The sequence below is a fragment of the Nycticebus coucang genome, chromosome 8 (genome assembly GCF_027406575.1).
Source record: "Nycticebus coucang isolate mNycCou1 chromosome 8, mNycCou1.pri, whole genome shotgun sequence".
NCBI lineage: Eukaryota > Metazoa > Chordata > Mammalia > Primates > Lorisidae > Nycticebus > Nycticebus coucang.
Genome location: NC_069787.1, coordinates 100,504,423 through 100,518,303, shown reverse-complemented (window position 1 = coordinate 100,518,303; position 13,881 = coordinate 100,504,423). Strand labels below are relative to the sequence as shown.

The 13,881-nt window shown below is 40.5% G+C and overlaps 1 protein-coding gene and 1 long non-coding RNA gene across 6 annotated transcripts in view; one reads left to right on the top strand and one right to left on the bottom strand.

The window, feature by feature from the left end:
- Positions 1–3,751: 3,751 nt before the first annotated feature.
- On the bottom strand, positions 3,752–8,330 carry LOC128591827 (uncharacterized). The gene is made up of 3 exons (XR_008381671.1): positions 8,110–8,330; positions 4,393–5,257; positions 3,752–4,291 (listed from the first exon to the last, which is right to left on the bottom strand). It is a non-coding gene; the product is annotated as an uncharacterized LOC128591827 (long non-coding RNA).
- Positions 8,331–8,339: 9 nt separating this feature from the next.
- Positions 8,340–13,881, top strand: part of TOPBP1 (DNA topoisomerase II binding protein 1) — a 77,421-nt gene continuing 71,879 nt past the window's right edge. The window contains exons 1-6 of one of the 5 annotated variants that reach the window (XM_053599590.1): positions 8,344–8,491; positions 8,948–9,031; positions 11,059–11,193; positions 11,695–11,791; positions 12,710–12,853; positions 13,552–13,733. In XM_053599590.1, coding sequence (XP_053455565.1) covers positions 12,752–12,853; positions 13,552–13,733 — 284 coding nt within the window. In that variant the 5' untranslated portion in view covers positions 8,344–8,491; positions 8,948–9,031; positions 11,059–11,193; positions 11,695–11,791; positions 12,710–12,751. Of the gene's footprint in view, positions 8,492–8,947; positions 9,032–9,093; positions 9,185–11,058; positions 11,194–11,694; positions 11,828–12,709; positions 12,854–13,551; positions 13,734–13,881 lie in introns of those variants that run through there. The other 4 variants (XM_053599587.1, XM_053599588.1, XM_053599589.1 and 1 more) reach the window with 4 other exon arrangements.

Here is a 13,881-nt window from a genome sequence, read left to right as displayed (position 1 = left end):
ACTATTCTAATTGATTTTTAAATATTAAACTTCTGTTACATTCCTGGAATAAGACCCACTTGACCATTATGTATAATACTTTTTATATTTTGCTGAACCTGAATTGATAATATTTTTTTCCAGTTTTAAATTTGTATTAATTTTTAGTATTTTAATATAAATATTTTTTGAGACAGAGTCTCACTTTGTCGCCCTTGGTAGAGTGCCATGGAGTCATAACTCACATCATAGCTCACATCAACCTCAAACGCTTGGGCTCAGGAGATCCTCTTGCCTCAGTTTTTCATTTTTAGTAGAGATGGGGTCTCACTCTTGCTCAGGCTGCTCTAGAACTCATGAGGTTAAATGATCCTCACACCTTGGCCTCCCAGAGTACTAGGATTACAGGTGTGAGCCACCATGCCTGGCCTTGTATTGATAATATTTTGTTTCAAAGGTTTTGCATTTATTTTCATGACAGAAATAATTTCACAGATTTTTATTGTCCTTAAAAGTTTAATGTCCTTAAAAGTTTTGTTTCAAGGTTATGATGCCTCGTAGAGTAAACTGGGAAATGTCACCTTTATTCTTATTTACTGAAAAACATTGTATAGAAATAGTGTTAGTTCTTTCTTAAATATTCAGAAGACTTCACCAGTGAAGGGGAAGGTTTAAAAGGTTTTGAACAAGAAATTAAATGTGTTAAATAGCTGAAAAATATTCAAATTACGTAATTCTTCAATTTTAGTATTTGCTTTTTAAGAAATTAATCCACTTTATCTAAATTTCAAATGTATTGTGAAATTGTTCACAATGTTATCTTTGCATTTTTTTGTTTTTGTTTTTTACATAAAGTCTCACTCTGTTTCCCAGGCATGATATCTCACTGCAACCTCAAAAATCCTATGCTCAAGCAATCTTCTCACCTCACTCTCCCAAGTTTCTGGGCCTGCAGGCTTAGCCCACCATGCCTGGCTAATATTTTTTTATTTTCATTTTTATTTTGTAGAGATGGGATCTTGCTATGTTGCTCAAGCTGGTCTGTTGACATTTCTAAATTGTGGAGAATCCTTACAGTAATCTTCTTTTTTATCACTGATCTTTGTTATATATATATGCATATATATGTATTATTATTTTTTTGAGACAGAGTCCCACTATGTCACCCTCAGTAGAGTGCTATGGCATCACAGCTCACAGCAACCTCAAACTCTTGGACTTAAGCAATTCTCTTGCCTCAGCCTCCCAAGTAGCTGGGACTACAGGCACCTGCCACAATGCCCAGCTATTTTTTGTTGTTGCAGTTGTCATTGTTGTTTAGCAAGCCCCGGCCAGGTTCAAACCCTTGGTGTATGTGGCCAGTGCCCTAACCACTGAGCTACAGGCAATGAGCCTGTAATTTATATTTTCTCCTTTTTCTTGTTTAGTATTGTCAGGGTTTTATTTATCTTAGTAATCTTCTCAAAGAACCAGCTGTTGGCTTTTGATTTTTCTTTACTGTATGTTTATTTATTATTTCATTGATTTCTATTCTCTTGATTTCTTTGAGTTTTGTTCTTTCTCTAGCTTTTTTACTTTTTTGAGACAGAGTCTCACTATGTCACCCTGGGTAGAGTGCTGTGGCGTCACAGCTTATTGCAACCTCAAGCTCTTGGGCTTAAGCGATTCTCATGCCTCAGAATCCCAAGTAGCTGGGACTACAGGTGTCCCCAAAACACTCGGCTATTTTTTGGTTGGAATTGCATTGTTGTTTGGCAGGCCTAGGCTGGATTCGAACCTGCCAGCTCCAGTGTATGTGGCTGGCACCCTAGCTGCTGAGCTACAGGCACTGAGCCTCTCTAGCTTTTTTAAAAGGCAGTTAATGGCGGCACCTGTGGCTCAGTCAGTAAGGCGCTGGCCCCATATACCGAGGGTGGTGGGTTCAAACCCGGCCCCGGCCAAACTGCAACCAAAAAATAGCCGGGTGTTGTGGTGGGTGCCTGTAGTCCCAGCTACTCGGGAGGCTGAGGCAAGAGAATCGCTTAAGCCCAGGAGTTGGAGGTTGCTGTGAGCTGTGTGAGGCCATGGCATTCTACCGAGGGCCATAAAGTGAGACTCTGTCTCTACAAAAAAAATAAATAAATAAAATAAAAGGCAGTTAATATCATCGTTTTCTGTCTCTCTTTCACTCTATATGTAATGAAGATGATAATTTTAATTATCATGGTAATTATTATGTATATATATGTATTATGGTATATATAATATATATTTATATAATATATATATTATGGTATATATAAAAAAGATGATAAATTTCCATATAAGCATTCTTTCTGTTTTGAGAGATGGGGTCTCACTCAGTTGCCCAAGCTGGAGTGTAGTAAGGTGATCATAGCCCACTGCAGCCACCAACTCCTGGGCTTGAGCAATCCTCCCACTTCAGCCTCCCAAGTAACTGGACTATAGGTGTGTGCGAAACATGCCTTGCTAAATTTTGAATATTTTGTAGAGATTGGGTTTTGCCCAGATGCATTATTTTTCTTGGTTTGTTATAACTTCATGGTTATTCAGCTCAAAATATATATTTTTATTTTCCTTGTGATTTCTTTTTCCTTAATTTTACTAGATTTAGGGGTGATTTCTTATTCAAATTCATGCTTTATTTAACAATGTATTGCTTGATTATCCAGGTAGGCCAACATTTCTTTAAATGTGGAAGAAAGTGGCAGAATATTTAGTGTCCAAGCCATGTGAGGTGAGAAAGACTCTGCCACGGCCGGTTTTGAAGATGGGGACAGGGGGGTGGGGCACAAACCAAGAAATGGCAGCTGTATAGCTAGAAAAGGTGAGAAAATGGATTCTCCTCTGGAGCCTCTGGAAAGGAACAACCCGGTTGACATCTTGATTTTGGCCTAGTGAGACTCATTTCAGACTTCTGACCTTTAAAACTCTAAGATAGTAAGTTTGTGGTAATTTGTTACAGCAATAAGAGGAAATGAATACACCTAGCATATTTACTGGAGCCTCTCTCAGGTTTTTATCTCCCATTCCATGAAACTTCAAATTGTGCTAAGTATGTTAAGGAGAAAACTCCCTTGCCAAGGTTAGTTCTCTGCACCTCCCTTTCCACTGGGATCTTGCCTCCACTTCCGTTCTTCCAACTCCGAGACTGCCTTGAACTCTGCTTGTTTCTCTGTCATCCGTTAGTGGCCTTCTGTTCAAGCAAAGCTAAATGTGGCTTATTTATACTGCCCTGGCTCTTTGATCATTTATGGATAACTTGGGAAGGAAATACAGCCTATGAGGGCAGAGACCACTTTTTTCTCATTCAAGATTGTAATCCCAGGTGAGAAAAAAGTGCCTGGTTTAATATAGGGCTCAAAGAATTATCAAACAGATCATCAATAAATGTACAGAAATGTCTCAAAAGTGAGTTGAGTAATCTCCTCTGCAGGTCTTTGGACAAAACCCAAATAGGGTCCAGAGGCAACCATTCCTTCAAAGATTAATAATCCACCTAAAACTAACACAGCCCAAATCCAATAGGGGCCAAATGCCCCTCTGACCCCAAAGTAGAGCAAACTCTCAAAACTTCCCATGTGTAGGGGTAAAGTCATATTGCAAAGAAAAAGTATTCAAAGTGCTAAAGTCATCTCTTTGCTTTGGCACAGACTCTCACAGATAGCAGAACAGAAGGTTAGAAGATCAGATTGTAGAAAAAATTTAAAGCGTTCATGGCAAGCATGGTCTTTGGAAAACTAGGGATTTGTGAATTTATTGTTAACAATGAGCCAATCACAGTGCTGAGCGCTTTCCACATATTAATTCATAGTAAACCCATAAAGTAGATGCTACTGTCATCCCCTTTTATAGACAAATTGAAGTACAGAGAAGTTAAGTAACTTGCCCACAGTTAGGTAACTAGTCCATGTCATAGTTGGCATTCAAATTGCGCAGCCTGCTTTCATAGCGTATGCTCTTCCTCACGGGGCCTCTGGAATTTGTCTCTGGAGCAATTTTGGACTTTCTCCTTCCCCAGGAATCTCATAGCAATAAGGATAATTTTTTCAGGGGCAATACGTTTGTTTAAAGTGTTGCCAACTGCAGAATTAGTTAGGTCAGCACTAGATGCCTTAACAGACAAAGCAACAGAATATCAGTGGGTTAACACAGTAGGAGTTAACTTTTTACTAACACAAAGCCCAACTGGAAGCAGTGGTGGTGATTTGTTGGGGTTGGGAGAAGGGAGTTCACCATCATAGCTTCAATCTTCCATGTAGACATCCAGGCTTCCAAGGAAGCTCCATTTCAACAATCTTCCAAGATTGCCCTGTGTAACGACATCCAGATGTCAAACAGAATAAGGAAATACAGAGGTAGTGCCAGAAGTTTTCATGAATCAGGCCTGGAAGTGATAAACATCTCTTCTACCTAAATTCTGTCAGCTATAACTGGAGCCTCTGACCCCCACCTCACTGTAAAGAAGATGGAACTGGAATCCTTGGCTGGGCAAGTACTTCTGGTAACAGCCAACACTCTGAAAGGGAAGCACACATCTTGGGTCTTTTGTCTTAATTTGAGTTCCCCCGGAAAACAGAAGTTTTGACCAGACTTTTCAGATGTTTTATTTGGTAAGAAACACAGGGTAAAAACTGGGAAATTGAGACCCTGAGACAGAAAGGTATCCAAAAGATGTGTTAACAAGTCAGTTACTATGGTGGAGACTGGGGCTTAATTCCACTGTGGAAACCATGGGAACCAAAGTAGAATATTCCATCCAAGGGGCATGCAAACAAGAACCTTGGACACCAGCTCATGTCAGTCATTGTTGGAGGACTTTTCCCCCAGGGGTCATAAATCCAGCAGCTCTCCCACCTACCGTGCAGGTGGTACAGCAGACTCCTGGTGCCAGGGAACGCCTTCATGCAAAAAACACAGCCACTGGGAGTTGGAAGTTTCCTGATGTGCATAAGAATACTGAGGGTGGGGAGGGAAGAGCAGGACACTAAGGACTTGCCACTGGTCTCTCCACAAATAACGTACAACCAAAAAGATACATTTCTCTTTCCTGCCCAAGCACACATCTGATACCCAACTGTGGGGCAGAGATAGAATACCAACAACAAAGCCCTCTTTCAGAAATGGGAAGAGTGGAGACCCATAATTATCACTGGTCAGTTGGGCTTACTCTGAGAGTTTCTCAGTTGGAACTTCTAATTAGGTGAGATTCTACTCTCTGAGGTCTGGAGTGTCAGGTTCCAGGTGACAGATGTGCCAGAGAAACAGGAAACTGACGCTACATGCAAGGTAGATAGGGAAAATTAATTCCCAACCACAGCGACTGAGGGCACATTGCAACCATTCTTCATTTTCACAAAAACCTCCATGGACCACAAACTCATATAACTGGTCTTCCATAGCTGAAGGTTCCATATCTGAGAAGCCAAGAATAGATTGAAAATATTGGGAAAAAAATAATAAAATAATACAAAACTTAAAAATACATGATAATAACTACTTTCATGGCATTGCCATTATATTAGGTATTATAAGTAATGTACAGATGACTTGGAGCATATGGGAGGATGTGCATACATTATATATAAGGAAGTGGGGGATGCCCAGATTTTGTATCTGGGGGGGTTCTGGAAAGAATCCACTCCAGATGCCAAGTGGTGACTGTAACCATTTCGCCCTTCCCTAAAGGATGCTGTTCAAAGGAGATTTAGTGAGAATCAGAATCATCTGGAGGACACAGACTGCTAGTCTCACCTTTAGAGTTCCTAATTTAACAGGTTTGATGTTGGAACCCACAAATTTTCCTTCACAACCATCACCAATTCCCAGGTGATGCTGATGCTGCTGGTCCAGAGACCACACGGGAGACCCACTGTCTGTCCATTTTCCAGGATTAGGTACCTCAGGGACAGACACAGACAGACCCTCTCTGCTTGTCTGGAGACACAAGGTGAGAGAACTTGCCCCTAGTGGTGGTCTACCTAAAGACAAGCTCAACTCCCCTGCTATCAAGTTCTAGCCGGCTAAAGATAAAGGGGTGGTGTGTGTGTGTGTGTGTGTGTGTGTGTGTTTCTCCTCCTCAGCTTCCTCAGCAGCATCTATGAATCTCCTCTCGGGAAGCCTCTACTCAGCCCCAGACGTGCCAGGAATGAGCTCTCGCCCTGGTGAGGACCTTCACACAGCGATGGGCAGCAGCAGGTGCCAAGGCGCAGCGCCATGTGCAGCAAGGGCTCAGCTTTCCAGTCACCCTGCCTCTTCTCGAGCCCAGTGGCAGCCACCTCCTGGGTGTGTGGCCCTGGGCAAGTCACACAGTCCCTGAGCCTCACTTTCCCCATCTCCATGACCCGGGACAATACTGCCCACGTGCTACAGGGTTGCTGAGAAGAGTGAATGGAAACCTGCAAGCAGAAGTCCTTAGCTAGCTGTAAAGTACCCTACAGATATTATCACAGCTTCAGGACAGATTTGCATCTTAACAACTATTGCTTTTTTCCCACCTCACCTCCAGTAATTTTTGTTTGTTTTTAAGGCTCGCCTCATCCTCTCTCCAACAATGAGCCTTTACCTTTGAGCCCCAGTGATTCTGACTCACTTTCGTTAAAGAAAAAATAATTTAGTGACATTAAAGCACAGTAAAAATGACATTTTCCAGGACCATCAGGATAGGTATCACTCCACAGCAATGAGATTTTGCATTGGGGGAGAGAAATTTGGCTCCACTTTGTATACAGCATGGGCATGTGGAAATTTATACTTAAGGAGCAGAATGGAGGGGTCATTACATGGAAAATTACCAAGTGGTAACACCAAGAGTAAGGGAATTCTGCCTAAACCAACCTAACAAGATCCTGCTGAAGATAGGTCAGGGTGATCAGACATCACCTGGGAATGGAAGAGAATGAAGAACTTTATATAGAGCAGAGGTTCTCAATCTGTGGGTTGCGACCCACAGGAACTGTATTAAAGGTTCGCAGCATTAGGAAGATTGAGAAACACTGATATAGAGAGAGGCTAGAGGGATCTACCTGGATTTCTCAGGGAAGTGCACAGATGAACCCAGAAGGTTCAGAAATCTGACTGGTTTGGCCAAAGAACCTTTGTCACTTCCCATGGGTGTTTTGAAACACTTAGACTCAAGCTGCTCATTACCATCTTTAGGCTCCAGAAAGAAAAATAAAAGCCATCGGGGTACTTGGCATTAAACCCTCACATTACTCAATCTGAAATCATTTTCTCTGTCAGGCTGAGAGAGGAGAGACCATTGATAAAGATCCCTTGGCGTTAGCTATGGAATTCAAGTCATCCCGAAGTCTCTCTTCCCTTCAGATCTCTTGGCTATTGTAGGTGGTGATTATATTCTTGCTGTGTTGGAGGGAAAACAAGTCAGTCCCTAGAGTCAGCAAGCCTGGATGTAGTCTTTTTTTTTTTTTTCTTTTGAGATGGAGTCTCACTATGTCGCCCTGGATAGAGTGCCGTATCGTCACAGCTCACAGCAACCTCAAACTCTTTGGGCTTAAGGGATTCTCTTGCTTCAGCCTCCCAAGTAGCTGGGACTACAGGTGTCCGCCTCAACGCCCAGCCTGGATATAATCTTAACTCTACCTCTTACTAGCTGTGGCTTTGAACACACCATTTAACTTCTCTACGCCGCAGGTTTTACATTTGTAAAATAGAACTACTACTATTAACCTCGCGGAGTTGTTTTGGAGAATATATGGTCTGCAGTGTACTGACTGATAAGGCAGGTGTAAAATAAATATTAAGGAAATCCTCTCTTGCCCTGGCTTTATTTTTCTTTTCTTTTTAATTTTTTTTTTTTTTGTAGAGACAGAGTCTCACTGCATCGCCCTCCAGTAGAGTGCCATGACATCACACGGCTCACAGCAACCTCCGACTCCTGCTTACGCGATTCTCTTGCCTCAGCCTCCCGAGGAACCGGGACTACAGGCGCCCGCCACAACGCCCGGCTATTTTTTTGTTGCAGTTTGGCCGGGGCTGGGTTTGAACCCGCCACCCTCGGCATATGGGGCTGGCGCTCTACCCACTGAGCCACAGGCGCCGCCCCTGGCTTTATTTTTCAATGTATTAAGACTTCCACTAAAGGAGTACTCGGGGCCTGTGGCCACATACCTGAGCCGTGGGCGCAGGGTCAACTCCCAGCCTAGCCCGGACCCGCCTTTCAAAGCCCTAAACCCCAGGGGAGCCGGGGCCTGGCTAACAGGTGGCCCCTCTGCCTGCGGACCGCCCACCCCCACTTTTGACAACTCCACCCTTCTGCAGCTGCTGACGGACGTCACTTCCGTCGGAAGAGGCGGGCGCAGCCGCGCGGTTGGCGGGAAAGTCGGTTCCCGGCCTAGGGAAGTTCCGGGTTCACCAGCGTTTGCTTTGAGGTCGGGGTCCCGCAGAGTGTCGGCGGGGGCTGTGCGCAGGGGTGGCGCCTGACCCCGGCGGCTGTCCTGCAGGCCGCGCCCACCTCCAACTTGCTGCCGAAACAGTCCCAGGCTCCAACGAGGTGAGTGAGGCGCGGAAGGGGGACTAGCTCCCTCCCCACCCCAAGGGGGGTTCGCGATGCTTAGTGTGGCCTCTGGGCCCTGGTTTCCTGCCCGGGTAACCGGCCCTCGGACTGGCGGGTGGGCCTTTGACGCCGGAGAGGACGTGGCTTCCGAGAGCCAGGCCTTTTCCTGGAGTCCAGGAGCAGGACAGATACGACTTTAACTGCCTTCCGTGTTTATATTTAAAATCAGTTTACTGGTGGATGCGCGAACCTAGCAAGCCTTGGCTACCTGCAGGACAGATGTGCTCGATGTCCTTAAGCCAAGTGCAGTTGAATGTCCATTGGCTGAGGGCGCTTAGAGCCCCCATAGCAAGGGCCTTCAACATACTTAATTCAGGGACATTAATTTAGTTCTGTGATTTGCAAGAATTGGTGTTGTCATTTTTTTTTTTCTTGACTTTGCCCGCATTCCAGGGTTTCTTAGAAACATGACGGACGAATTCATGGGCAAGGCTAGAATGCCTATTCTTAGGCATTTTTGTCTGCACAGAAAAATAGGTAGGTTAAACATAATTCCATACTTATTGTTTTTGTTCTTGTTAATGGTTTTATTTTGACAGTTCAGAAATGTCCAGAAATGACAAAGAACCGTTTTTTGTGAAGTTCTTAAAGTCTTCAGACAATTCCGAATGTTTTTTTAAAGCTTTTGAGGTAAGAATAATTGAAAAGGTTTTGTTTACTGCTGTGAATTCATTTTGTTTTTAAGTGTTCTTTTATCTTAGGCTTTATGTCTTAGAAATAGATATTTTCATAGTAGTTTTACTGTGGTCTACTTAGTATAAACATATCATTGTTACATTTGAATTGATGTAAGTATCGTTATTATGTATGGGGGGGCTTGAAATCTATTCTGACATTTATGTTTAATGTGGCTGACCTGCAGTTCTTGGAAATAAAGTTGCTTTCTTTTGTTTTCTAGCCAAAGCAGTCCTTTGTGTGTTGAAAAAATTTGAGTCAGTCATGGATTGACCACACTTCAGTATTTTTTGGTTAACTGTTAAAAAGTATGTTTCATTGTATACAATATAATATGATATGATGGAAGAGGTAGTGTAGAGAGTGTCAGCATGGCCTGGGAGTTTGTTAGAGATGCAGATAATTGGGCATCAACCCAAACTTACCAATTAGTATCTGCATTTTTTGACAAGATCCCCAGCACTTATTAAAGCTTGAGAAGCAGTTGTAGCAGTTTTTTTTTTTATTAAAATTCATTAATTCAGCAAATATTTATTGAGTGTCACACCGTCTGATAGACACTCCTTATTATTTAAGATACATCAATGATCAGAGTAGGCAAAGATTTCTGTTCTTTCAGAGTTTACATTCTAGTAGGAGGAAATAGACATCAATCAGACATGATAAATGAGTAAACTACTATATATGATATGTTAGAAGGTGCTAAGTTTTATGAGAAGACAAAAAAGCAATTTAGGCTAAGGGATTCCAGAAGATGTTTGTTGCAGATGAAAGAGAAGGGAAGTTCTATGAGTGTGATCAGGGTAGGCTTTGTGGAGAAGATATTTGAGTAAACTCTTAAGAGAGTGAGATAGCTATGCATATATCTGGGAAAGAAGGTTTCATACAGAATAGCCATATACAGGCCCTGGGAGGGTCTTGTAATGTCTATTTGAGGTTAATGTGCATGTAGTGTCATGAGCAAGGGGTGGGAGAAGAGTATTACGGAATGCTTCAAAGAGTAAGGGTAAAGAGGTCATATGAGACTGAGTTTTTGTCTCAGCGAAATGGAGAGCCACTGGAGGGTTTTAATCAAAAAGGTAACGTGATCTGATTTATTTTAGAAGGGTTATTCATAACTATTTAACATGAGGACTTCAGAATTTGTTCAGAAAATATTTAAGTGCTTACTGGGCATCAGGATATGGTGGCAAACAAGCTATATCATGAAATTTCCAGGGGAGAGATACAAAAACTGTACATATAAAAAAACTAGTGTTATTTTTTATTCATAAACTAGACTAAAGGGGTAGGGTAGGGTATTTTAGAAAGCATAATCAGGAAATGCATTTCTGAGGCTGTGACATTTAAGCAGAACTGAATGAGGGACCAAGTCAAGTGAAGACTTGGGAAAAGAATTTTCTGAGCTGCATAGTCAAGAGCAAAGCCTCTAAATGAGCTAATGTTTAGTTTGTTCCAGGCTTAGTGGGAAAGTGGGAGTAGCTAGAATAGAGGAGCAAGGGAGATGAAAGGTAGGAGGTGAAGGTGGGGAGATAGGCAGGAGCCCGATCATGTGGTCTTGTAGGCCATGGTAAGTAATGTGGATTTTATTTAAGCAGAGAGTGACATGATCTGACCTGTATTTTTAAAAAGATTACTAGCTGCTGTGTGGAGAACAGATTTAGGGCAAGGGAAGGAGAAAGACCACTTGGGAGGCTTCTGCAGAAGTCAGGTGAGATCTTGGTGGCTTTCAATAGGGAAAGGCTGGATTTGAGATAGATTTTGAAGGTGGAGTTGATTGGACCTAAACAAGGGACTAATTGTAGGTACATTCTTATTTTTTCTTTCAGTCCATAAAAGAATTTCAGTCAGAAGAGTATCTTCATGTTATTACAGAAGAAGAGGCATTGAAGATAAAGGAGAATGATAGATCACTTTATATTTGTGACTCTTTTAGTGGCATTGTCTTTGACCACCTCAGAAAGGTTTGCTAACAGTGTTCTTTGGTAGTCTGTTTTTTTGGTTTCTCTTTGCTTCGGTGGACATAAATTCTTTACTAATAATGAAATGTTAGACAAATTATGAATACACCGGGATTCTTTTGATTAGGGGAGACCAGCATAATATTTTTTAAGGCTTATTATGTTTCATTAGGCTTCTATTATATGTCATTTTTTATATTTCAGGGGATATAGCTTCACTTAGTATAAGTAAACCTATAGTAATGAAGCATTTTAGTGATGGAGTTTACTGTCCTTAAACTCAGTTTGATTATAAGATATTTCAGGAAGAAATAATGAAGAGTAGGAAAAGACTTCAATGTAGTGCTTGGTAGCTTACTATCTTTCCTATATATTCTTGCACACAGAATTTTAATACCTATACCTGTATAGGGCCTGAAAAGTTATATCCTAGAAGGAAGAGTTTTTGGGGTCAATATTGCCAATATGTCAATGAGCTATCTTATTTCTTTTTGTTGATTCTAGAGTCTATGGACTCATTACTTTTTTGGTGTCTGGACAAGAGAGAAGCATCATTGAAATAAAAGTAAACTGGCTGTAATTCCATCCAGATTACACAGAGGTGATTGTTGTTTCAAGGAGAAGAAAACATAGAAGAGTAGGTAGATGTAGTGTCTGTATAATTTATGGAAGGTCTGTGCCTACCTTGCCAAGAGTGTTGTTCTTTTCCTCCTTTTGGAAATGCCCCTTCTTTCATATAAAATCAATAATATTAAAAACTAATTTTTTTTTGTGGCATGTGCCTGTAGTCCCAGCTACTCAGGAGGCTGAGGTGGAAAAGACTGCTTGAGCCCAGGAGCTCAAAACCAGCTTGAGCAACACAGCAAGACCTTGTCTCTGAAAGAATAAAAACAAAAACACTTCATTTTCTTTTGGCTGACCAAAAAGATAGCAATAATCTTTTACCTGTAGATGTGTAAGTCAGTCAAACAACTGTAGGCTTTTTAGACTGGGTTGAATATGCTGGTATTGAGCAGAACCATCACCCTTTTTAAGTCAGTGTCAATGAAAACGATACTGATTTTAACCTGTAACATCATAGGAAAAATTCTTTGTGGATCTTTCTTAGACATTGAGGTGCAAAATATTTAAAATTCAGATATTTAAACTTCCTAGGATTATACATTTTCTTGTGACATAATAGATATTTAAGAGGGAGCCCCTGGAGACTCTTAATACTTTTAAACTTCTTCATTGGCTGGGTGCTTCATTTGAAAAGGATATACAGATATTTCCTAATTGTTATAGCATAAGATTACTGCATTAAGATTGTATTTGTTTTAGAGATTAAAATTGTAATGGCAGTTCTGACGGAAAGGGACCTTTAGAGTTTATTTCTTATAACAATTTGCTGATTTTTCTGTAGCAGTCATCAGTGTCTATAAGGAATTGGTGAATATTACAAAATGTAATTTTATAAGACTGATGATTTTTTTTAAATTACTGACCTTCCAACCTTTTTTTTTTTTTTCTTTTATAGCTCGGCTGCAGAATTGTTGGCCCTCAAGTAGTCATATTTTGTATGCAACACCAGCGATGTGTCCCAAGAGCTGAACATCCAGTTTATAATATGGTTATGTCTGATGTAACCATATCTTGTACAAGTCTGGAAAAAGAAAAAAGGGTAGATGTTGAGAGTAATATCATGATCGATCAATTACATATCTATCAATGGGTCTCTCTCTTTCTCCACACGTAATTATTCACTGAGTAGGAGATACTGCACAAGACCTTACGTTTGTGTGATAACTTTTAACAAAATTCAAAACACAGCCACACTGTGATTTTTTTTTTTTTCTTTAAATGAATTGAGGATAGTGGAAACCTGTTTTCCCTATCGAGTCACTGAGCTTGTTTTGAGTCACTTTTATTTTTTTATCATAGATGGATAATCATTAAAGAAAGGATTCTAAGACAGAGCTATATAAAAAAAGCTCATATCTTATATAAATATAATTTATTGTTTTAAAATGCATAGCATATACAAATATAGAAGCAGCATAGTTGAATACATTCATGATGTTGAAAGGGAGATATTTATATTATTTAAAAATGTATAACATATGAAAGTATCTTTATTATAGAAGCAACATAATTGAATAAATTCATGTAGTTTAAAGGGATAAATATAGGTAATTACTTTTTTTATATTGTAATTTATATTCATCTTTCTCCCCCCAAATAACTTGGCTGATTATTTAACTTTATAAATGGTGAGAAAAATGTATTCAAACTATCAGCATCAAAATATATTTATGAGGTATTTATAAAAATGGCAGAGACATTGTTTCAGTACTTATGTATTTTCTTTTGGGGTTGCAGGAAGAAGTTCATAAATACGTACAAATGATGGGTGGTCGAGTATACAGAGACCTTAATGTATCAGTCACTCACCTTATTGCAGGAGAAGTTGGTAGCAAAAAGTATTTAGTTGCCGCAAACCTAAAGAAACCTATTTTGCTTCCCTCTTGGATAGAAACACTTTGGGAGAAGTCACAAGAGAAGTAAGAAAAATATTTATATATGTTCTAGATTTGAAGAATTGATACATTCAATTGTTTTGGAATACTCTTGAGTTTTCTTAGGTGAAGCTTTATGGTATCCCCTTTGTATTTGTTATTCAAGGACAAAAGTGGGATCGTTACTGTTCTC